Raw genomic sequence first — 25,223 nt, forward strand, 5'->3', positions numbered from 1 at the left:
TTGTAAGAGAACTGCGGAAAGTCAGACTCAACCCTGAGAACAGCTGAATTCAGAATTCTTCTCTCCCTCCTTTTCTTCCTGCCCTCTGCTGGAAGTTTTCCTTGGAGCTGGAGCAGGAGACAAAGGAGGCCCAGTTCTTTGTACTGTAAGCCACAGCAGAACGGCTCAGCTGGAGGAAGTTTGGGTATTGATTGGAACTGCAACAAGACTTAACTAACAGTTTTCTAAAGTTAATGTAAAAGTAGGTACAGTTTAGGTGAATTAATTCTAATACATATTCAGTATGACTCAAACATTCCTTCTTTCTCTAGGTTTCATTGAACTATTGATACTGTTTTGTTTTGTTTTGTTTCAACTGTTCCCTTAAATTAACTTGATTATCAAAATCGGAGAGTGGATTTTCAGCCCTCTATGTATTAACATAAAAATAATTCACGTGTTCCAAGCAGAATAATCATGAAATAGAAATAATATAAATCTTCTATCACCTATTTCTAGAATTAATTATGATTACATTGTAAGATATCTTTCAGATTGTTATATATGGAGACACATATTTTATTTAAAGGTTGTCATATTCTGTTTTGTGATCTGCTTTTTTATTTAATGGCCCTGGACATCTTTTTACATTAAATAAATGTATGTGTATAAAATCATTTATAATTGGACTCCTACTCTTCTTTGGTGATCAGCTCTGCCATGCTTTAGTCGATCATTTCCCAACTGTTAGTCCATTTCTGGCTGTTATAAGTAACTTTACGTACTTCTTTACTCGTCTGATCACTTCTGAGCATAAATATCTAGGCACAGACTTCTGGGGCCATTTTTAAAGCTTCGACTCTCCAGCGCTAAAGGATTCTCCAGAAAGAGGGTGAGTTGAGGGCACCTGCTTCCCTGCGCGTGCGCTCACACACTCCGCCCCACCCTCACCCCTGTTCTTTCCTCCCTGTTTTGATCCAACTTTGATAGTTTTTTCTTTTCTTTTTACTTTGCCAATTCTAGGACAATTGCTATACTGTTTTGATTATTAATTTTACAAAACATCCATCCTTCCACCCACAAATCGTCTAATTAAAAAAAAATTCCTGTTATTCTCAAATATCTTCAAATGAATTGATAACATTTTGGGGGTTCCGTAAATAATTCCTTTGGGGTTTTCTTTGTGCCTCATTAAAATCACAGATTAACTATTAAGACTTAAGCTCTTCAGTGAGAATTTTAAATCTTATTATCCAGGAACATAATGTATCTTCACATTTATGTAGCTCTGCTATCTCTCAGTAAAGTATTTTTGTTTTTCTCATGTAGCTAGTGCATGCGCGTCTGTTTTTGCTCAGTCCTGACTTTTAGAGCTATGGACTTTCCCTTATTACAACTTTGACTGCATCCCCTAAAGTTTAGATGTGCGGTATTTATATTCTTGTTTTCAAAGTGCTCTGGGCACAGTTTGATTTCCTGTCTTACTCGAGGGCATCGAGTATTTATTTTTGTTTCAACTTTGCTTTGTGTTTCTTATCCTTTGGTGTTAATTTGCTTAATTTTGTTGTCATCTGAGAAGAAGAAGAATTATTATTAAAGTTCTTGTCTGTTTGATGGAAAGTCTCACTCATGTGGAGTCAGGAGTGGGAGATTTCCCTTATTCCCTAGATAAGTCCCATTGTTCTCAAGTACTGAATTCTTCCATAGTGCTGGTGCTTTTTCTTATTCCTGTTTACTGGGAGAGGTCTATATTCAGTATTCACAGTTGTAGGTGCTGTGAATATGTCATAGATTTTGTGAGAATGTGTCCAAATCCTTTATTCTGGACATGGTAGGAGAAGGAAGTTTTATGTTTTCCTTCCTGCCTGACTTGGAACACAATTGTGTGTTGGGGAAATGGCTTCCAAAGGGTGTCATTACTGGTGCAGCAGGGAAGTGATGTACATGGTAAAAGCCTGCTTGCTGTAGTCACTGAGGAGTGTGAAGGTTGTGCAGGTGCTGCCCGCCTCTAGTAGGGCACAGCCTGCCACCAGTAGGCACCCACCCCATTGCTGTTATACCTTTTTCTCCTTCCAAGCTGTGGGGCCCCACGACAGTGGACGTGGCTACTCCGGTTACACTGCCAGTGCTGACCGCGGCCTGTGTGGCCCTGAGTGCGATTTTCTCCATGACTCCCTTAACCTCCACCCCCGTTCACTGAGCATGAGGTGTTGGGGCATGCTGGTATCTGCCCTACCACCTGCTTCCCAGATGGGATTTTTCTTGTAATAAGTTAAGTCATAGCCTTCACTGAGGTCTTACTTCTGTCATATTTTATAGACATCTTCATTTAAAATTGGCATATTTAATTTTCCTAGCACAGGTGTGGAATGTTCCGCTTTCACGCGGTACCAGTCACCCCCTAGGTGGATCGGAGGGAGAGGAATCTGATGCCGTGTGACACCACACTTTTCTCCTTGTCACCCACCCAAACCATTCCTCCTAGCAGGCGGTTATGGGCACTCCTGCAGCCCAGCCCACTTCTGAAAATCCCCTCCCTCTGATCCAAGCCACAGGTGGAAGATAGGCATTGTGATCTTATCAATTCCTCATGTTTCATGTGATTGTTTGTAGTTACCCGTCTTGAGTGGAAGGTGTAGCAGGAGCAATATTCTCAGGCTTTCTCCTCCTTCCCCAGATTGCAGACTTACCCTGTCACAAAATAGTGAACACATTCAGCGACCTTCTTGGCCCTGTGTTTTGTGTCATGGCCAAGGGAGAGGTAGAGTCACAGACAGAAGACAGACCTAAGGGTCTTTAACTGGGAGCACGGAGGCATGGTGGTGGTGATTTCTTACTTAGAACCTGGACTGGGAAAGGACGAGGTGGGTGGGAAGATCTTCGAGAATAAGGAGGATATCCTGTATCTAATGGGAAGACAGGATCCCATATGGTCAGTAAAAGCCCTCCATCCAGTCTCCACTGTGGACTGAGTGAGGCCACCTTTCTTTTGCAAAGATAATAGAGAACAAATGACAGACATTTATGTCATTTTAAAGTGACCATTCTCAGTGTATTTGTGAAGGTGGACACTAATTTTAGCGTTTTGGTGTATGTGTCTGTGCCCCTTTTGACTACAGGAGCCTAACTATTGAGAAAGATCTGTAAAAAATACATATAAAATGCGAATTTATTCTCTTTCTCCTGTTACCTGTTTTTCCCCCTTAGGGGTGGGAAGGGACACAAAATACACTAAGGTAAACTGAAATTTACGCTAAAGATAAGAATTTCAAAAATGCTGTGATGGAATCTATCATCAGCATTGCTTTTAAAAGGTAAATGTATATTTCAGGATTACATGTCTGAGGTTATATATTATAAATTATATATTATATATAAGTTATGTTGTATAAATGTCTTAAGGGACTTAAATTGGATAAATCAAAAAATATTGTATCCTTACTAATGCATGAATTACTAGAACTGCATCTTCACCAGTCTTAGAAGTTTTTAACCAGTATATTTGGTAATAAAACTTATCCAGCAGATTTTGTTTTTAAAGATTTTATTTTTAAGCAATCCCCACACCCAGAGTGGGGCTTGAACTACAACTCTGAGATCAGGTGTCACCTGCTCCACCCACTGAGCCCACCAGGTGCCCCCCCCCCCCGCAGGAGATTTTTTTTTTTTTACTATTATAGGTTCTTCCCTTTAAAATAAAGACCCTGGCTAACTATGAACTTTTTAAAGAAGTTTAGTCCTAAAGCAAGTTTGTCTTATTTTATGGCATGAATTACTGTTCAAACACCATTGTTGAATGATTTTTCTTGGGTGAAATGAAAACCAGGCTGCTTCTGACTATTGCAGTTTAAGCTGTGACTAATATTTTACTTTCAAGGAAAAAATTACGAGGTTTTGATTTCCCAAGTTACAAAATAAATTAATTTCTGGGCAATCATTTGCAGAACTTCCTGTGACACAGATCTTTTGACTGACGTCGGATCTGTTTTTCTCCATGGATTTTGGTTTTTTGGTGCCATCTTGTGGCTTGACTTTGTAGTAACTTCAACATTCCCTGGACAGGCCCAAAAAAAAAAAAAAAAAAAGAAGAAGAAGAAGAAGTTAGAAATCTAGTATATTCTTATATATTAGTTTCTAAAATCTTTTGTATTTGTCCCTAGTTGCTGCTATTTGAACGATCTTGGATGAGCAGATGGAAGTCTTCTGTCCTGCACGAAGGGGAAGGGAACATACGGAGCGTGAAGTGGAGAGGCCATCTGATTGCTTGGGCCAATAATATGGTAAAAGCACATCTTCATCTTCCTGATCCTTCTTCAGAGCCAGAAAAGTGGCCACGTTTGAAGAGCTGTGACAAAGGGAGAGTTGCCACTGTGTGCAGTGGTCTTTTCTAAGACCTACAAGTGGCGACTGCTCTCATGCCTGGAAGGTTAAAGAGATTAGATTGCTTTTGGCTTTCATAATAGAGTAATTCCCAACATATTCTGGACTTTATTTTGGAGTAAGAAACCTGAGGCATGGAGAAGAGCCAAGAAAATGAAAAGGCATCTTAATAATTGAAGGGTTGCATTGGGAATGTGGTGTTGAAAATACCATTTGCCTATTAGCCAAGGGCAAGTATAGTTGCTATGGAACAAGTACAGGATATTGCTGATTTCATTTTACTCCCCGTATAATCACAGGTGAAAAAGAGGCCTGCCTTTTAAAAAGTAGATTGTAATTTTTGGTGGTGTACTCTATTTAAAGTTTCCTCAATGTGAGAGAGGCTGAGTAGAAAGTTTAAAAATTTAGCTTTTGGGGCGCCTGGGTGGCACAGCGGTTGGGCGTCTGCCTTCGGCTCAGGGCATGATCCCGGCGTTATGGGATCGAGCCCCACATCAGGCTCCTCTGCTGTGAGCCTGCTTCTTCCTCTCCCACTCCTCCTACTTGTGTTCCCTCTCTCGCTGGCTGTCTCTATCTCTGTCGAATAAATAAATAAAATCTTTAAAAAAAAAATTTAGCTTTTGACATCTGGCATATCTTTTGGAATTTCAAGGTATAGTTTAGTAAATTCGTTCTATTCAGTTTTAAATGGTAGAATTCTCCCAGAACCCACCTTGCCATTCAGGACTTTTCTTAAACTTCTCCCGGGTCACAGTTAAGGGTAAACAAACCTGTGGCCTCTTGGTTTATTTTTAGTTAGCTGCTTGCTTGATGTTTCCATTTCAGTGGTTTAAAATGTCAGGTGTAGTTTTCTTTACACATAGTGGTTTGTCAGATTCAAAGCTTTTCTAAAAAACTCCATTTTTACAGTGGAACAATACAATTAGAAATGTTACTTGTCTGTCATTTTGGAAATGCAGTGCTTGATATCAGTCCATTTCCCATTTGTGTTGTATTTGAGCCTCTGATGCCATCTGCTAATAAAATCTCTTTTGTCGCAAAAGAAGGGTAGAGGTTTTCTTTTGTTGTGGGTTCTCACAGGGTTTGTATGGAGTAGGAGCGTTTTCTTTTGCATGGCTCCCAGTGGCGCTCAGGAAACACTGTCAGGATTTTGTCATTGTGTGGCAGGGGCTGTTCATAAGTTTTCCTTTCCTTTCCTTCTCCTGAGTAGAGGATGCTTAATGCTCTTGTGTTTTCCAGGGTGTGAAGATTTTTGACGTCACCTCCAAGCAGAGAATCACCAACGTGCCCCGGGATGACATAAGTCTTCGCCCCGATATGTATCCATGCAGCCTCTGCTGGAAGGACAACGTGACGCTGATTATTGGCTGGGGGACTTCTGTCAAGGTGGTTTGCTTCTCTTGATCATTAGTTCATGTTGTTAAAGATCCACTGAGGAGGGTCCAAAGGAAGATGAGTTCTTGAGTGGCTTCTCGGAACCAAACTATTTTTCCCTGAATGTTAGTGTCCTGTGATACTCATTTATGTTTAAATCCTTTCTTATGCAGAAATTTGGAGATACGGTCTTTCTTTTTCCTTGCCACTCGAGACAAATTGTGAATTCTTCCTTGTTCAGAGTGGTGCTGCCATTTGTGATCTTGACGTTCCCCGTGGCCCCGTTGGCCTTAGCTATTTGTGGAACGTGTGGTTGGTTTCGTTGCTTTGTCAGGTTTTCCATTCTTGATTGTTCTTTCCATTCCCCTTAGCTTCTTCGTTAGAGTTGATGATGGTGGAAAAAGAATATTAAAACGAAATCATCCCGCTTGCTTGGTCATAGTTGGATGGAGCAGAGGCCCAGACTTACTATTGATAAGATGAGGGGCTGTTGTGTGGCATGCAGCTATCTGCCCTTTGTGAGCCTGGATAAATGAAATTCAGCCATTCTACAAAGGAGGGCCCAGAGCTCATTCGCATTTATTTTTCGCGTACCAGTGTTTGTCTTGTATTAGGTATTTCAGAACCCAAAGTTGTAGTTGTTGGCTTCCCTTTAAAAATACATAGCTTAATCTAAACAAAATAAACAAAAAATTAGCTAAGAATAGTACGAGAAAGTATCCCAGCAACAGTCTAGTGGCAGAGCTCAGGCTTTAGAGTCGGACAGGCCTGGGATCAGTTCCAGCCTCTCCATGTACTTCCTGTGTGAGCCTAAGCCTGACTCCTCATCCACAAATGGGAGTACTGATTGTTCTCGAGTCCTGAGCTTTGGGCAGGATTAAATGAGGTAATGCGTACGGAGAGCTTAGCATAAAATCTGACATGTTGTAAGTGCTTCATAAACCTCAGTTGTCATTATTATGCCGTAAAAGTCTATAAAAGTCTTGAAAGAGACATGGTTATTTAAAATGTACTCTTTTCTGGAAAAGGAAAGCATAAAAATTGTTAATGTGGTGCTTCTTGTTAACCAAAACAAGCACTGTTAACTTGAGGTAAGGTCCTCCTGGCCCTTAGGCTGGTGTGATTCAGGTTCTCCTTTCTTTCTCAGTTGTTTTCATGTATCAAGCGAACATAGCCTGATTCATATTTAGGATAGCAGAAGGGAAGGTGTGCCTAATAATCTAGGATTAAAAAAAGCGAAAAGTGATTCTCTGATCTCCTTATCCCATATGTGTGGTTACTCATCCAGTAAACTTATGTTCTTGGTATTTTTTTTATTTCCTTAAGTGGACCAAGTGGCTTTTTGTTGCTGTTTAAAGTTGCGATGTTCTGTTCTTTTGGTCAAAGATGAGGAAAATTAAGCCATAGGGACACAGAAGTTTATTGAATGCTACCAGAAATGCCTTCTCTCTTAAGCTGAATAATGGCCCACAAAGATAGCAGGTCCCAATCCCACAACCCATAAATGTTTATATGGCACGAAATACGATTAATTAAGGATCTTGAGATGGGAAGATTGTCCTGCATTATCTGGGTGGGCCTTAAATGCAGTCCCAGTATTCTTAAAGAAGGAGCGCTGCCACAGGAAAGGGGAAGGCCGCGCTAGCAGGGCGGCAGACATGAGCGCCGTGCACAGCCAAGGGAATGCTGGAAGCCACCAGAAGCTGGAGGAGGCATGTCGCAGATAGAGTCTCCTCTAGAGCCTCTGTGGGGGTGCGGTCCTGCCAGCACCTTGATTTGGGCACATTGAAACTGGTTTTAGGCTTCTAACTTTCAGAACTTGGAAAGGATAAATTTCTGGGTTTGGTTTTGTTTTTTGGTTTTTTGTTTTTGTTTAAGATTTTATTTATTTGACAGAGAGAGACAGCCAGTGAGAGAGGGAACACAAGCAGGGGGAGTGGGAGAGGAAGAAGCAGGCTCTCAGCAGAGGAGCCTGATGTGGGGCTCGATCCCAGAACACCGGGATCATGCCCTGAGCCGAAGGCAGATGCTTAACGACTGAGCCACCCAGGCGCCCCAAATTTCTGTTATTTTAAACCACCAAGTTTGTGGTAGTCTCTTAGAGCAGCCATGGGAAACCAGTATGCCTTCAGCGTGCCCAAATTATGATCCAACTCATATGTAATTTTTTACATCAAATGTTTCTTTTTATTTACTGGGGATTCCTCTTATTCAGACTCAGTTAGTAGTACGTCGGGTACTTCTTCTCAGTTGAGAATCCGCATGCGTTCTGCTGAGGGAAGAGAAGACAGGACGTAATCTTTCCTCTCAGAGAGCAGTCTTACTGGGGAGGGACAGCCACACGGTGTAGTAAAGCGTGCAGTTAGAGCCTTTCATGCATTCATTCATTCGGCCAGCCACTACCTGCCAAGTTCCCACAATGTGCCAGGCGATGTTCTAGTCAGGGAAGATGGACAAGCAGGTGAATATACCATGCTGATGGTGGTAAATAGCAAGAGGAGTAGTTGAACAGGGAAATGGGGAAGGGGGCCGGGGTGGGTGCCATTTAATACAGAGCGATCCAGGGACGATATCTGTCCTAAGGAACATGCCCTTTGCAGAGATCTGGAGGGAGGAGGCCATGCAGCTGGAGCGGGGTGGGGGGCTGTCAGCAGAGGCAGCAGCCAGGGCAAAATCCTTGAGGCAGGCGTGTGATTGGCGTGTCTTTGTGGAACATAATGAAAGCCGTTATGCCCAGAGCGGATGGAGCAAGGTGTGGAAGAGAGGGATGGAAGTCCTGAGAGGGGGGAGGGCAGGAAGTGGGTGTGTTGTGTAGGGGCAGATTGTGTAGGGCCTCACAGGCTTTTGTGTGATCTTTGGCTTTTAATGTGTGAGGTGGAAAGCCAGCAGAGGGGTTTTGAGCAATGGACTTAGTTAAATGATCTAACTTGGATTTTGAAAGGATCACTCTGCTGTGCGGAGCCAAACAGCAAAGGGGCAGTGAAGACGGGAGACGGGGCAGGAGGCTAGTGCGGGAACCTCAGTAAAAATCCTGGTGTGTTGGATCAGCCTGGTGGAGCTGGTGGGGAATGACTGGGTTGTGGATGTATTTTGAGGGTAAACCCTGTTGTATATATTGATGGTTCGATGTGGGATGTAAGAAAAAGAAGTCAACGATGACTCTCTTAACCTGAGAAACTGGGAACCGATGCCGCCTTTTACTGACAAGGGCAAGACTGCTGATGGAACACATTAGAGGGCAAGTCAGGAGATGTTTTTGTGTGTGTCCTCTTGAGATGCCCGTTAGACACGTAAGAGGAGAAGTGGAGGAGACGGATGGAAGCAGATGTGCATTCGTGGGTGAGAACCTGCCTGTCAACGTAAAAGCTCTTGAGATCATCGATCTGCTCTTAGGCAGGACATGATCTTAGGGTGGTACTTCACTCTTCACCCACCTGCACCTGCTGCTACCCGTCTGAGGCGTGGGATAGAGCTCAGACCACAGAACTGAGTGGGGAGAGGAGAGCCCAGCCACCAGAACTGCCATGTGTCCCGGTCGTCAGAGAGCTTGTAGCAGGGTAGAGAAACAGCCCGGCCTCGGCCTGAGTTCCCTCTTCCGGAGGAGCCTTCCTCCCCTGCCAGTAGACACCCCTACTTTGTACTTCTGTACTTGCCCTTCACACTTGAGTAAAAGAACTTCTTTGCGTGTCTTCCCCACTCTTTCTAAGAAAAGAGCTGTCTGTTTCTTAAAACCCGTACCTCAGGACTGGTGCCCAGTAGTTGCTGAAAGCACTAGTTAATATTATTTATGGATTACTTTCTATTATTCTACTTCAAACCATTTGAGACACTACCCATGTATTTTTATCAGCACATTAAGACGGTTGTCCCTTGGGTACTGGGGGGCAAGCCCGATAGACAATTAGGTAGTTTCCCTAGCAAGTGTGGACGGAAGAATCAGAAGTCTAACAAAAGGAGATGGAAACTGGGGACATTGGAAATGGACAGGACATTGTCTGAGATGGACAGGAGACAAAAAGCCATAAAGGGAGTAAATTGCCAGTCCTTCTAAGCAAATGCTTCTACCCCCGTCCCCAGCATTGGGTTCAAGTCCTGTGTTAGAGCAGGGCCTGTCATGTAGTCCTTGCACTGCTTGACAGCAGTCTGGGCATGCGTACTAACCAAACCAAACCAGACCTCATGCAGGGTCACATCCCCATCGAACCCCAGTTTGGCTTCTAGGAATTTATCCTGTGGGAACAGAAATGCAAACGTTTTATATCCAAGTATGTGAATCGTGCCTTCAGGTTGGACAGAGGCAAAAACTGAATGTCTGAAAGGGCGTTGTAAGAAGATTACAGTACACTCGTGCAGTGAAATACTATAGACATTAAAGAATTGTGTTGTGGAAGAATATTTAATACATTAAATTACTTATGGTAATTGTTAGGTTAATAAAAGTAGCTTCCAAACAAAAAAGATTGTTAATGTGTTCACTTTGTACTGGGATAGTGGATAATATTTGTTTTTTCTCTTTGGGTTTTTGTGTATTTTAGAATTTTCTATATTGTAGCTAAACTTAGGGTAGTAATATTTATCGTGTTCTTTTATAGCTACCTAAAGAAAAAGGAAAAAAACCTGATCCCTGATAAAAGTTGTGTAGAATCAGTATTTAACTTCAGGTTGTCTTACCTCGATGGCAGAACTTATGTAAATTTTTGTTGTCTTATTAAAATATAGAATATATTCACTTCAGAAAATATAACAAAGAAAACCGAAATTAACCATAGTCTCAGCACCCTGAAATAACCATGGTTAACACGTGTGTTGTTTGGGGTGTGTTGTTTGGTGTGTGTGTGTGTGTGTGTGTGTGTGTGTGTGTTAAATGCACACACACATACATATCCAAACTGTATCCATATAATTTAAAAGAGAGATTGGCAAACTTTTCCTTTAGAGGGTAGTAAATATTTTAGACTCTGTGGACTACATAGTGTTTCTGCTGAATATCTTTCTTTTTCTGTCTTCCTTCTGGGCTAGCCTTTCAAAATGTAAAAAAACTCTTCTTAGCTTACAGGTCATAAAGAGACCAGTCAAGGACAGGCTGTAGTTTGCCAACCCTGATTTAAAAGATATAATACACTGATTTTAAAACACTTTTTTTTTTTTAATTTTTAAACACTTGAGAGAAGAGCATGGTGCCACTTACGCAAAGTATTACTCAGCAACAGTGAGATAAATGACTAATATGTAGTCAGAAACACAAGCCCTAATGTGAATGTTGCCCCGATTAGCCATTGGGCTTTTTGGTTATGTGTTTCTGCCGGAGCTTTATTTGATAGAAGTAGTCCCGAAGTAGAGTTGCAGAGAATGGGTCATTGGAAACATGTTAAAACGATATCATAGTTTCCCTTCTTTCTTTGTCCTTGAATAAGACTTTACTGAAGAATAATGTTGGAGAACATAAGTAATGGTTGCTATGTGTCATTGAAATTAATTTCTGTCATTTAAGTCATTGAGTAGATTGTGTGCACTCCATCTCAGTGCTACATGGCTAATTTAACAAAAGTATCATATATTGAATGAAATGTTATGAAGAGTTTTCCATCAAATGAGTAAAATAACCTGTGCATTTATTTTCTAGATCTGCTCAGTGAAGGAGCGGCACGCCAGTGAAATGAGGGATTTGCCAAGTCGATATGTTGAAATAGGTAAGACTTCTACGAGTGTAAAACGTCAAAAGAAAATCCAGTTCAGTAAAGGGAAACCAAAAATCGTGTTTGTCTTCAGGGCTCATCACTTGGGACCTTAGTCAAGTAGGTCAAGAAGCTTTTAAGTTTTGAAACTTTGCTGTAGAGACCCTCTTTTCTAACTGTATTTCCAATTTATACACAGTATTTTCGTAGCTGGCTTTGAAGTTAAATAACCGTGGGTTTGGGTTCTGTTGTTTCCTCCTGGACTTTGGACAAATTGCTACATGCTTCTGCATTCTCGTCTATAAAATGTGAGGAAGAACACCTTTCCCACAGGTTGTGGTTGGGAATTCAGAGAGTTCGTGCATGCACAGCGCTTCGCACGGTACTGACGCCTGGTCCTGTCCACACATACCCTCTGACTACGAATTTCCATCATCACTGGTCTGGTCCGAACTGCCATAATCTTTTCTCTGGGTCACTGCAGCAACGTCCTGACTGGTTTGTCTCCTGCCACTGTGAATTACGGTGGTCTGGTCTCCCCACTTCAGTCAGCTTACAAATCAGATGTCACCACCCTTCAACCCATCCCCATTGTTTGTAGCACAGAGAGGAGACTCTTGACGTGAGTGCAGGGGTCTGTGCTGGCCCTCCCGGCCTCCACGGTGTTAACTCATACAAAGCTTCTCCTTGGGTCTCTGCACTGCAGCCACACTGGCCACCTTCGCCCATCCATGCTGCTTCTTCGGGTCTCTCCAGAAGGCCCTTCTTGCCTCTTTGCACTTCATTGACCCTTAATCATTCCTCAGCTCAAGTATTGCTTGAGAAAGCCCACCGGGTGAGCCCCCTGGACCTTGCCAACAAGGTCAGACCCTCCCCTGTGAAGCATGGGTGTCACTCTCCTTTCTCACACCTGTTTCACTTGCCGTGACGGTGCAATTGTTCAGTGCCGGTCGGTCCCTTCCCCCACACTGTGAGCTCCCTGAGAGCTCACTCTAGGTCTGTTCTTGCCCAGCGTTTGTATCTCCGGGATGTGGCCCGATGTGGGTACTAAATAATGCCGTGTATTGAATGGATCCGTGACTCAGGGAAACACCTATTCAGGAGAAGGATGCCGAATGATCTACCACTACTTTCTACATCTTAGTTTTATAACTTAGTGTAGAAGTTACTCAGACAGAAAAGATGAAAGCAGAATGACTTTTGCCTATCGAACAGATGTAGTAAAACCTATTTTGGGACTATTTAGAACCAAGCAGTAGGAGAAAACATTGCGTGACAAAGAAGTTTTGCCACATTATAAGTCAGCTGAAAAGCTCATTTACCTATTTGGTTGATGGGTGGGGAATATCACTTTGAGAGCTTCTTATAACAAGGTGAAGCTAAATCATTTGCACATGACTGTATTTCTAAAACCAGAAAGGTGTGTGTTACCCCCCCACCCCCCCACCGTGGCTTATGTGGTCAGAGCATTTCAAGCTGGGATGTTTTGTACTTGAAGACAGAAGTGGATGGTAGGGTTTTAATAACTTTTTGCCTTAGAAAGAGAAATAAGTGCATAGTTGGGATTGTTCGGTGTACAGACAGAACAGGCCTGTGCAGAATATGATGGTCCTGAGAACTGAGGAACAAGACACTAGAGAAGACTGGAAACTACCAGGTCACGATCACCTCTTCAGTGTCTCTGTCTTCTTCCCTGCCTCCCAGCAAAATCCTCTGAACACCTCAATGCACAGTGTCCTGAGAGAGAAATATTCCAATATCTTAAATACAGTTGAGTGGAAAAAAAATTAAAACCTCTGGGAAGTTTTAAGGATGGAAGACTTGCCAGGAAGGCATAAAAGGGTCGCAGCTGTCCTCTCCTTAGCTGATGTTGATTGCTCACGCATGAGGCGTGGGCCAGTCCCCTGTGTGCTTTACCCTCATGGCAGCCCCCATGACAGTGGGGACCCAGGGACATAAATATCTAGTCTCAGATCTTAACTATAGTGGCGTTAGAAATGGACAGAATCTAACTGCAGAACCACCACCAGCTTCTGGAGACACAAAACAGTTCGCTGAATTCCTGTATGATCTTGATGAACTTGCTTCACCCTCCCGAGCCAGGCTTTCCCCACCTGTAAAATGGAGGGGATAGTATCTGCCTTTGCAGTTGGTTGTGAGAGTGAGACCTAAACAACGCCTTTATCACAGTGCTTGGCATACAGTAGGCGCTCACTGAATCATGGGGGTGATTATCACTGTGCAGACTTCCAGCCTAGCTCTGTGACTGCTAATAGCTGGCCCAGTGGTGGCCCCGGAGCCCTGGGATCACGTTATTAAAGTATAGTTCATCTGTCCTACAATTTACGTGAAATAGACCGTGTGTATGTGCTGGCAGTATCGCATTACTGACGTTTTACTACTATGGTTAGTGGTTAAGTACCATTTTTTCCCCTCTTGAGAGCAAATCTTTAAGAATATAAACCATTTCCACAGCGGGAGGCAAAGTGGTTTAGATAAGAGTCCTTGACGAGGATAGAGGAAAAGAGAAATATTAGGAGGTCTGGATTACAATTTGCTTTAGCCCTGAACAGTGTGAGCCACTGTTCTTTAGTAAATGAGGTGAAAATGGCATTGAGGTTAAAGAACTACCAGTGGCTGTACATTTCTTAGAAGCCAGATGTTTATAACTCTAACTTATAAATCAGAATCTCAAGAACAACACAAAAGCTTTCGTTCTCGATATTAGTTTATTCTTATAAATGAAAAATAATAACGATAATAAAGATTAAGCTTACTGGGCAGTCACCAACCCATGAACACATTCTCCGTATGTAAGGCTTTTTGGTTGCAGTTTCTTTTCCCAATTACGTTGTTAAAAGTAGGTTGTGGTCTAAGCATGCCATACTTATTTGAACTTGGATCTCTTGGGTTATCACAGGGCTCCTTCCCCCTTTCGCACTTTTCACCAGTCTTCCACAGGCTTCATGGAATGGCAGTTAGTATGGAGAAATGAAGCCAGTGTTCGTGGGTCGCTTTCTGGGTGTCTGCTGCCAGGGTCAGAGGACTTACATGAGGGGAATTCACAATTGACTTCCCAGTCTTGATTTCATATGGAAGCTTGTTTCAAAAAAAAAACTAATCAAGAGAAAAACTATACAGGAATCTATGTAAAATGACAGAAGCCAGGAAGAAAGAGAGGGAGGAGAAGAGAAGGGACATCTTTTTCTCTTTAATTAAGTGGTGTTTGTATCTTCAGTTGATTGTAGGCTGTGACTCTTAGAATTTGTTCTATTTTTAGCCTCCTGATTGATTGGGAAAACAGTGACCTGGAAAAGAGAGATATGTGTGGTGGAAGAGGTGAGCTGTGAGGTCAGTGTCTTTCCTGGATCTAAGTGTCTCTGTCCAGCCACCTGTTAGACTGTGCTGACCCAGTCACGCAGGTTCCAGCAGGGGACAGTTCTTATGCCCTGAGTGACATGGCTTATCCCCTAGCCTGAGGTTCAGCAGGAATTGGGACAGCTCTGGCATCATTCATGGTGTTTGCTTAAGGATCTGGCTTTGTACGGATTTCTGTTATAATTCAGTTTGACTCTCTATTATCTCTTAATTCCTCGGTTCTACATTAAATTTTTTCCCTGACATTTTATTATGAAGAAAACTAAAAGAGGTGAAGAATTTTCATGAAAACAGTAGCACCCATGTACTCAGCTCTTAGGTTCTGCAATTAAGATTTTACTGTACTTGCTTTATTACATGTCTGTTCCTCTAGTCATTCCTCCTCAGAGTAGTAACTCTTTCCCACTCCGTGCATGCCGGAGACTCAAATGTTTGTTGTTGGGTGTCGAATTAATAAATTTTCTCTGTAACAAGTATTGGTAAGAGATCTGAAACACCTGATGTAACAAATACATTTTGTTCCTTTTATAAAAACAACTACCAGGCACATGCCAAGTAGAATTTCATTTAATCTTCACAGGGATCCAGCTGAATAGGGCCTGTCATCCCATTTTGTAGGTGAAGAAGGTGAGATTCAGAGAGGTCAGGTAACCTGCTCAAGATTATTCCATTCATAAGCAAAGAAGACAGCATTTGAACTCAGGATAGGCCGAGTTTCAAAGCTGTCACTCGTAACCCCTATGCCATACGTTCTTCCCATGCATTCCCTCTCTCTAACTCGTGCCCTCAGCTGCAGCCAGAGGAACTGATGAGAAGGTTAGAAGCTTACTCTGGGAGTTGAGATAAAAAGCATATTCCCTAGAATCCAAACACCCCTTTAAGTATGCCAGCAATCATGTCTGCTCACCTGATCTTAAAACGGCCAGATGAAATGCAGTGGATTTTTTCTTTGTCTTGGTTCAGCAAAGTATCTCATTTGGAAAAGTAGAGACTTTAGTTCCCCTTGTTTTATTCTAGGATGGATAGCCCTTCTTTGTTCCTCCTTCGAATTGTTCGGTAATATCTAGAATATAGTTGCCTTGGATGGCTATCAAAATGGTTTCTAAGGAAAGGGAACCGAATCCAGATCGTGATGTGATTCTTTCAGCCGTCTGAAAAAGATGTTTTTGTTTGCTGTTTTTTAGTGCTTGACTTCAGTTTAGTTGATGCATCAAGGTAGTTTGGGGGTTTTTTTGGTCTCTGAAATTTTTAAGTTTTCCTTTATTCTGGTAAGAACACTGATGTTGAGATCTGCCCTCTTAAGTTTTAAGTGTACGATACATTATTGTTGACGGTATGTACAGCGTCAGACGGCAGATCACTAGAGCTCATTCATCTTACTTGACTGAGACTTTAGACCCGTTGATCAGCAATTTCCCATTTTCCCCTTCCCTCCGCCTGTGGCAGCCACCATTCTACTCTTTGATTCTATGACTTTGACTCTTCTAAATACATCACAGAAACAGAGTCATGCAGTATTTGTCTTTCTGTGACTGGCTTGTTTCACTTAGCGTGATGTCCTCAGGGTTTATCCATATTGTTCCATGCTGCAGGGGCTTCCCTCCCTTTTTAAGCCTGAATAATATTCCAGTGTCTGTATATCACATTTCCTTTGTCCATTCCTCTGTTGGTGGATATTTAGCTTGTTTTCTGCATCTTGGCTGTTGTGAACAGTGCTGTAGTGGACATGGGGATGCTAATGTCTTTTAAGATCCTGATTTCAATTATTTTGGATAAATACCCAGAAGTAGGATTGCTGGATCATATGATAGTTCTATTTTTCATTTTTTGAGGACCTCCACGCTGTTTTTCATAGCACCGTGCCATTCTGCATTCCCCCCAGCCGTGTACGAGGGTTCCAGTTACTCCACATCCTCACCAACATTTGTCTTTCTTTTTTGACAATAGCCTATTTCCAACTTAAAATACAACTACTTGGTTTGACCCTTTTGACCCAGCACGTCCTTAACCATTATTAAACCTTTCCTGTTGTGTGAGCAGCGTGTCGTGAGCTACTCACTAAATCACTCCTCATCCTTGCTGCTTCCTGAGCGCTAAAGTTGAGTAGATGAACTTATCATATCAGCTTAGCTCTGTCATTTAGCACAGTAGCATGCTGAATATTGATTCGAAAAGATGCAATTAAATTGCAGACTAAACTTGCTTTAAATGGTTTTTGTCTTATGTGTGCTATTGGCTCCCGGCTTGAATGTTTTTGTTATTTTGCCCATTAGCTGTTCTCTTCTATTTTATTCCTGTGTATTAGGTCTTCTCCATAGTTTCCTGATGTAAAACATGGTGAAGTCCCTTTTACTTCAATGCATCTTCTTAGCACAGCCCTGAAAATCTTGGCATGTTGTAGTCTCCAAATGCATTTTCTTAAATCACTGGTCAGGCTGACAGTGTCCAAACTTAGGGAAAAGCCTGTGGGTAGTATATCCGGTCCATTACAAAATACTAGCATCTGGTGACCACGGGGTCGGGTTCTCTGGAGAGTAAGGCGCTATCACAGAGGGCTTGGGTGCTTTCTCGTTAAGTGAATATAAGACAGTGAAAGGTAATTGTTCCTATTTATATGTTGCTTGAGAAACTCCTGTTTATTTGCTTTTTTAAGAATCTTAGAGGCCCAGATCTGTAGCAGATTATTTTATTTAGCTCCAGTGAAGATACCAGATCCTCCGAGTCACATCTAATGGGCATTTTGAAACCCATCAAGGGAAAACAAGGGCCAGAACCAAAGAAGCAGCGCAGGTTCTCCGGGCTGCAGTGGTTTTGCGCTTGTAGCCCAGCAGATTCTAGAGAAGGTGTGGGCACCCTGGCTGCCACCGCAGAGCCCCCAGAGAGCGGTCAAGACCGTAGCTGGTGTTCCTGCTACCTATAGTGCCCTTCTAACCTGAGCAGCTCCCTGTGACCGCTGTCGGGAAGAGGAAGACTTCAGGTTCCTACTTGTGCTAGCTTCTGCACAGGTGACTTCAGTCAAGTTACCTAACCTCACTGAGCTTCAGTGCCCCACCCTGAAGGAAGTACAGGGTTGTTACCGTGGAAAATAATCCTATATGTACAGTATTGTGCGGTTTGCCTCTCGCATGTGGAGTGTTCCTTAAATGGGAGCTGTGAGTAATATTACTATCATTTTCAGTTACTTGCTGAGAGAGAAAAACTCGTTTCTTTTAACAATCAGATGACGAAAATATTGTCCATAAAGTCAACTGAACGAGAATTGGGGGAAAGGTATACATAAGCTTCGATTGAATTATCCTGAAGAAATTAATATATTTCATATGCATTTTTCGGTAAAATATATCTGTAAACCTATATGATATGGGTGCAAGTAATCAAGAATATTGATTTAAATATCATCACTTATAGGTCTGAATATACTGATACTGAGATAATCTACTTGTGAATTATTTGGGGAATTGTCTTTGTATTCAGACCTAAAACCTAGGTTTTTGTCCTTTACTAATATATATTTTAAATACTTCTTTTAAGTGAAAAAATTTTAATGAACATGTAATGAAATGTTTTATGTTATAAACACCATACCCGCCCTTGAGGAGCTTATAGTCATGATTATTACTGTTTTCATCCTTATACTGACCCCTTGGAAATAAATTATCCTGCTTTGTACTGTGTCTTGCTTTATTTCTATTTTTGCATAGCATGTGGTATTATTATTATTATTACTATTTTTCTTCTAGACTCACAGTGTCTTTTAAGTCAGACGGGGTCTTTATCATTCTGATGCTTCTAAAAGAATGTCTTATGTCTAATTGGTGCTCAGTAATTCTTTATTAAGTAGTTGATGACCCTCAAAGATGTAAGACCCAAGGTACAAGAGAATTCTTGTTAATTTCTTTTGGCAATCATTCTAAAAATGATAGTGGGTATGCATTGGAAGGCCCAACAGTACCTGTGTATTTGTGACTCTAACCCCGATCCCATTGCCCCAACTGATAATAAAGTTGGTGTATCTCACTGATACATTAACATTTTGTGCTTGGAGGATTCTCAGAAGATGGTGGTAATGGTAAATAATTTTTGAATCTGCCTGAGTCATCCTAAAAATGGAACAACTAGATCATACGACCAAGGACTCATTGACAGCATGTACAACACAACTGAGCGAAAGAGTAGTGTCTGAGAACCCCAGATACAGATGAGTGGGAGAAACCCCCGACAGCCACAAGACCGGCTGTGGTGTCCGTGTCTGTGTGAGAGAAAGTAGAGGGGAGCAAGGAGGCATCTGGTGAATTTGAGATCAGAAGAACTCCCAACCAGCAGGTAAGTGTTCCCTGGAAAAGACCACCAGCTGCTCAGTGGGTGCAGGGCCGCATTTAGGTGAGGGGCTCACAGCCCAGTGGCCTTTATGAACCCTTAGCAGTCAAGCACCTAGTGCTGTGTGCTGAGGCTGGAGGAGAATAAAATCTGAATAGGATACGGACTATAGAGACAAAGAGACAGAAGTGGGGCGGGGGCAGTGCCAGGAAGTCTCAGAAAGCAAGAGGCCAGGTTTTTAACACTAAATAAAAACAGTGTAAGAGGGAACTCTGCTAAGTTTGAAGAGGTGTTCCAGTCTCTGCCTCTTTCTAAGAGACTGGGGACTGTGACGTCACCCACGGATGAGGACCGTAAAGGTACCAAGGTCAAATCCCATACTGAGGTTTAAGGAAAAGTAAGTAAGGAGCAGAACACTGTTGGCAATGAAAGCAAGAAACCGGAAAGAAACACCCAGAACAAGCTATAAGACATTTTTTTTTTAAGTAATATCAAAACATGAAAGAACAAAACTCAGAATTTAAAAAATCTCAAATGAGGTGACAGAACTCAAATATATATAAATAATAGGACAATGTAAGAAAATCACAAAGCAATAAGAAAAAAAAGATTTGCAATGGAATGGTAAATACTGAAGACTGGCAAAGACAATTCAACTTACAAATAAGAGTCCCTGAAGAAAAGAACAAAGCAGCAAAGGAAAGGAGCGGATACGAAAATCAGTAATTCAAGAAAAATTTCCTAAAACTACAAAGAAACAAAATTGAAAGCTATAAATTAAAAGCATACCCCTGCGTATCTGAAAAGAGTGACCCACGATGAGCACCGTCAAGATATATTTGAGTACAATTACTGGACTTTCACGACAAGCAGTCTGTTGGGCATCTCAACAGTAGCCACTGGCCGCTCGGAGTCCTTGAAGAGTGACAGGTCTGGATTGAGCCGCGCGGCATACAGGATTCTAAAGACCTAGTATGAAAATAAGTAAATCGTCTCATTAATTTTTTATGTTGTCACATGTGGAAAACATTTTAAATACCTTTCATTAAATAAAATATATTTTAAAAATTTTACCTCTTTTTAATGTGCCTACTAGAAAATTTAAAATTGCATATGCAAGTTATCTCTTTGGCTTGTGTGAGTATTTTGTTGGACAGTATGGATCTAAACTCCCTTCTGCATCAGGGTCCCCATTCTGCGTCCAAAGGACCTCCCTGAATAGAAATTTCCTGTGAATAGTCCTTTTGAAGCTTTCTCTCAGTATGCTTGGAATCTCTCTTTTTTGTCTTTTTCCTTGAATTCTTTATTCTCACTTTTCAAGGAACTCTCACCTTCCAGAATAAGCCAGAGCATAGCACTGCTTGCATCTGCAGAGGTAGAAAGCTGTGCCTCAGTCCTGACCCGCGCCCCACCCCCCCAGCCGTGTCCGTCCTACCCAGGGTGAGCACAGCGCCCCCTGCAGGGCCGGGGAGCCAACCACCGCACTCTGTAGATCTCGTGCTGAGGTACAGCGGCTGGCTCGGGCTCCCTCTGGAAACAGCATTCTTCTCTCGTTTTTTTTTTTCCCTCTCTTAGGCTTTTACCTTGTGGTTTGTTTTAGTGCTCTCCAACCGAGTTTGTCTTCGTTTTCTTTGTGATTTATCTTTTCCAGATAACCAGTTTAAAGATGAGCTTCTGTGGTAATAGACCTCTAAACTATCTGTATTTAAACTAGTTCTCCTTTAGGGAAAAACAAGTAATCTTCATTAAAATGATTAAAATCACTGTTTGGAAAGGAAGAGAATTTCGGGGAAAATAAATTAACCGAATCGTGCACTGGTCCTTTGAAAATTTGAAACAGGAAAGCCCTGTAATTACTTGAAGTTCTTTTACAAAATCAGCTCATAAACATTCACATCATTTATGCATGTTTTTCGGGAGAATAAACATTACCATTCCACATTTCCTTCTCTTGACACGAATCTTGACACTATTTTTATATGTGACATCTCTTCTTCATAAATAGCATTTTTCCAGTTAGTTTGCAATTTAGCCACTTCACATTGTCTGCCTAAATTGTTACTAATTCTCAGTGAAGTCTGGTAAGATCTAGTACCTAACAGAAGCATTTATTTCAGTGTCTGGAATGGAATGGAGAAGTGAAATAGCTGTGTGATTCTGCACATTTTCCCTTGTTTTCTTTAAGAACACATTAGATTTCTATCATTCTTAATTAGAGAACAGGAAATTTTCTGTCCTATTAATGGAAGCTATTGTGGACTGGGAAATAAGTGTGTGGAGCAGGGAAGATTTGGATAGAATTATTTTCTAGCTTCTTTGTTCTGTTTCTTGCAGCTAATTCATAGAAACCAAGGCTTGATGTATATTGGGTTACCTGTAGGAGAGACACTGATACGCCTTGTCAGTGTGAGCCTACGCGAGTGTGAGCCTATTTGGCGTCCTGAATAGGGAGAGTGCCTTGTTCACCCACCATTGACTAGATGATGTTCTCCCTGTGGTAGACAAGCACATCAAAGCTCCCTTGGAATTCCTATGAATCTGTGGCATCTCTGGTTGGTTGATTGATTGATTGATTGAACTGTATGTATAGCATTTCAATGATGAAATGTTATTTAGTAAAAGAGAGCTCAAGTCCATTTCTACCACACGGGTTTAACCACCTCAGGAGTGATGGCAGTAAGAACCTCTGGTTAACGTGCCTGTATGCCTTCTAGAATGTGAAACTGCCACCTCTTTGATCACTGGGTCCTGCATGGCCCCATACTGTTCAATAGCATCTGTGCATTTCAGCCCTCCCTTGTCCCTTCCCTCCCGCCTCTCCCTGTGTACAGCTCCCCCTGTGGGAGCTTCTCTAGAACCTTCCGTGCCTGGCTACACTGGGTGTGCTCATCTGTACATGTGGTCGTGGTGGAGGTGGTTCTCTGAATATGCACTTCATATGAACATGTATCACATTACCATTTTACCGAAAGTCGTTTTAAGTGCCTGGATAAAAATACTCAGTTCGAGCTCACAAAGACTGAGGAAGAGTGTTAGTGGCAGTGCTGGGACCAGAGCACCTGCCTTTGGAGTTCCACTCTTTGGTTCTTAACAGGGCACCATGACCACCTATGTGAGCTAAGCAAGGACAAAGCATATTACCTTTTTATGTTTATGTTACTGTTTTAATGTTTATGTTACTAACTAGTAATTTTTTTGGTCAACCTCAATTCCATTTTGGTGTGAAAATTAAATTGTGAAAACGGTTGTGTAAGAAGTTGACATTAAAGATAGGCAGAGACAAGTAACACTGAGGGATCTGCCAGGAAAGTGGAGAGGAGGCAGAAGAAAAATTCAGTAGCCCCTCATTTCATCTGTGTTAGGGGTTTTATTTCTACTCTGATTCCATTATTTTGTAGATGGGAAAAGTTATACCTGCTGAAGTTAAACGTCTTTTCCAAGTTCAATTTACTGGAAGTTATAACCCAGATTTCCTGACTCTACGTTAAATATTGTTTTTTTAAGATTTTATTTATTTATTTATTTATTTATTTATTTGAGAGAGAGAGAGAGAGAGAGAGCGAGAGCATGAGTTCTCATGGGGGGAGGGGCAGAGGGAGAAGCAGACTCTCCACTGAGCAGGGAGCCTGATGTGGGGCTTGATCCTAGGTCCCTGAGATCATGATCTGAGCTGAGGGCAGATGCTTAACCGACTGAGCCACCCAGGTGCTGCTACATTAAATATTGTTTCTGATGTGCTACCCTGACTTCTCCTAGTTTGGAGAAAAGAGCAGTTTCATCATAGAACTTAACTGACTCTGGGGTGCATAAGTGGCTCGGTTGGTTAAGCATCCGACTCTTGGTTTTGGCTTAGGTCGAGATCTCAGGGTCATGAGATCAAGGCCCTGTGTTGGGCTCCTCCCGCTGTGCACGCACATGTTCACTCTCAAGTAAGTAAATAAAAATCTTAAAAAAGCCACAAAACTTAACTGAATCTGAAGCTGAAGCTAATACCACAAACTATGGAGAAGGTCTGAGTCAGCAAACTCTTAGAACATGTGGTGAGTCCCAATGAGTCTGCTTCCAAATGAATCTGTAAGTGCAGCGCATACTCCTAGAAGGGCCTCTGGCCCCACCGCTACCATATCAGCTAGCTTTGCTGCGTAACAGACCACCCCCAAACTTAGTAGCTTAAAGCAAAAGCCATGTATTTTAAAATTTTACAGCAGCTAATTATTAGAATCTCACTGTTAGCAATATTAGTACTTCTACCACTGAGCTTTCTTTTGGGTCTGTGAACTCCACTGTAATTAAATCTATACACTTCTTAAGTGATGCACTAGTTTTAAATTTTAAATGCCTTTACAAGAAACAATTGCTGGAGAGGATGTGGAGAAAGGGGATCCCTCCTACATTGTTGGTGGAAATGCAAGTTGGTACAGCCACTCTGGAAAACAGTGTGGAGGTCCCTTACAAAGTTAAAAATTGAGCTACCCTATGACCCAGCCATTGCACTACTGGGTATTTACCCCAAAGATACAGATGTAGTGAAGAGAAGGGCCATATGCACCCCAATGTTCATAGCAGCATTGTCCACAATAGCTAAATCATGGAAGGAGCCAAGATGCCCTTCAACAGATGACTGGATTAAGAAGTTGTGGTCCATGTATACAATGGAATATTACTCAGCTATCAAAAAGAACGATTTCTCAACATTTGCTGCAACATGAACGGCACTGGAGGAGATAATGCTAAGTGAAGTAAGTCAAGCAGAGAAAGACAACTATCATATGATTTCTCTCATCTATGGAACATAGGAACTAGGAAGATCGGTAGGGGAAGAAAGGGGGGTAATCAGAAGGGGGAATGAAGCATGAGAGACTATGGACTCTGAGAAACAAACTGAGGGCTTCAGAGGGGAGGGGGGTGGGGGAATGGGATAGACTGGTGATGGGTAGTACGGAGGACACGTATAGCATGGTGCACTGTGTGTTATACGCAACTAATGAGTCATCGAACTTTACATCAGAAACCAGGGATGTACTGTATGGTGACTAACATAATAAAAAAACATTAAAAAAATTTTTAAATGCCTTTAAAAAGAAATTTCTTATTTTCTCTGACTTTTATTTCACTTAGGAAACAGTTCTTTCATCACAATATAATCTGTATTAACGCACCTTTTTTTTTAAACTTCTGAGTCTTCGAACAAATGTTTATTATTTTTTTAAAAAGGAACAATAGTTTCATAATTACAAATACCATTCCTTGTGACTTTTGGATCACTGTAATGCCCTAATTGTGAAAAACCTAAACTCAGGCATTTTTTAAAAATTATTTTGTCATTAATACTAGTTTATGTTGGGTTTTCTGGGTTTAAAAGTGTCTTCATGGGATTTAACTATGTCGTTTTTAAACTAGCTGGTCACAGTGTTACGTGTGACCGTTGATGCTGCTGTTGTCAGGTTTGCTTTTGACGGTGATAGAAAATTTCAAGTTTAAGTTCCTGGATATCCTCTTCTGGCCTTTCATTATCGTCAAAAAAGTGTGTTTATCCACGCCCCCTTTATGTTAGATTTCTCCGGTAAATTCACCCTGCATTTGTTTTTTTTTTTTTTTTTTTTTTTTTTTTTTTTTATTAAAAGATTTTATTTATTTATTCGACAGAGATAGAGACACCAGCGAGAGAGAGAACACAAGCAGGGGAGTGGGAGAGGAAGAAGCAGGCTCATAGCGGAGGAGCCTGATGTGGGGCTCGATCCCACAACGCCGGGATCACGCCCTGAGCCGAAGGCAGACGCTTAACCGCTGTGCCACCCAGGCGCCCCTCACCCTGCATTTGTAGTCAATGTGTCCTTTCCTTCGTGAGCTGCTCTTTGCTCCTGTTAACACTGAGTCTTCTGTCCCTTTTGTTTGCAGTGTCTCAGTTTGAAACTGAATTCTACATCAGTGGGCTTGCACCTCTCTGCGATCAGCTTGTGGTTCTTTCCTATGTGAAGGAGGTGTCGGAAAAAACGGTAATTTTTTTTAATACCCCAAATGCGAAGGGAAGTGTGAGTTCATTTTTTTTTTTTTTAAGATTTTATTTATTTATTTGACAGAGACAGAGACAGAGACAGCCAGTGAGAGAGGGAACACAAG

General features: G+C 41.8%; 1 protein-coding gene across 2 annotated transcripts in view; it reads left to right on the forward strand.

Annotated features, from left to right (window-relative positions):
• VPS41 (VPS41 subunit of HOPS complex) overlaps positions 1–25,223 on the forward strand; it is a 169,633-nt gene that overhangs the window by 92,795 nt on the left and 51,615 nt on the right. For both annotated transcript variants that reach the window (XM_026502942.4, XM_044385612.2), the window contains 4 exons: positions 4,140–4,259; positions 5,599–5,745; positions 11,357–11,423; positions 25,002–25,099. In XM_026502942.4, coding sequence (XP_026358727.1) covers positions 4,140–4,259; positions 5,599–5,745; positions 11,357–11,423; positions 25,002–25,099 — 432 coding nt within the window. The remainder of the gene's footprint in view (positions 1–4,139; positions 4,260–5,598; positions 5,746–11,356; positions 11,424–25,001; positions 25,100–25,223) is intronic.

The sequence above is a fragment of the Ursus arctos genome, unplaced genomic scaffold (assembly GCF_023065955.2).
Source record: "Ursus arctos isolate Adak ecotype North America unplaced genomic scaffold, UrsArc2.0 scaffold_3, whole genome shotgun sequence".
In the NCBI taxonomy this organism is placed as follows: domain Eukaryota; kingdom Metazoa; phylum Chordata; class Mammalia; order Carnivora; family Ursidae; genus Ursus; species Ursus arctos.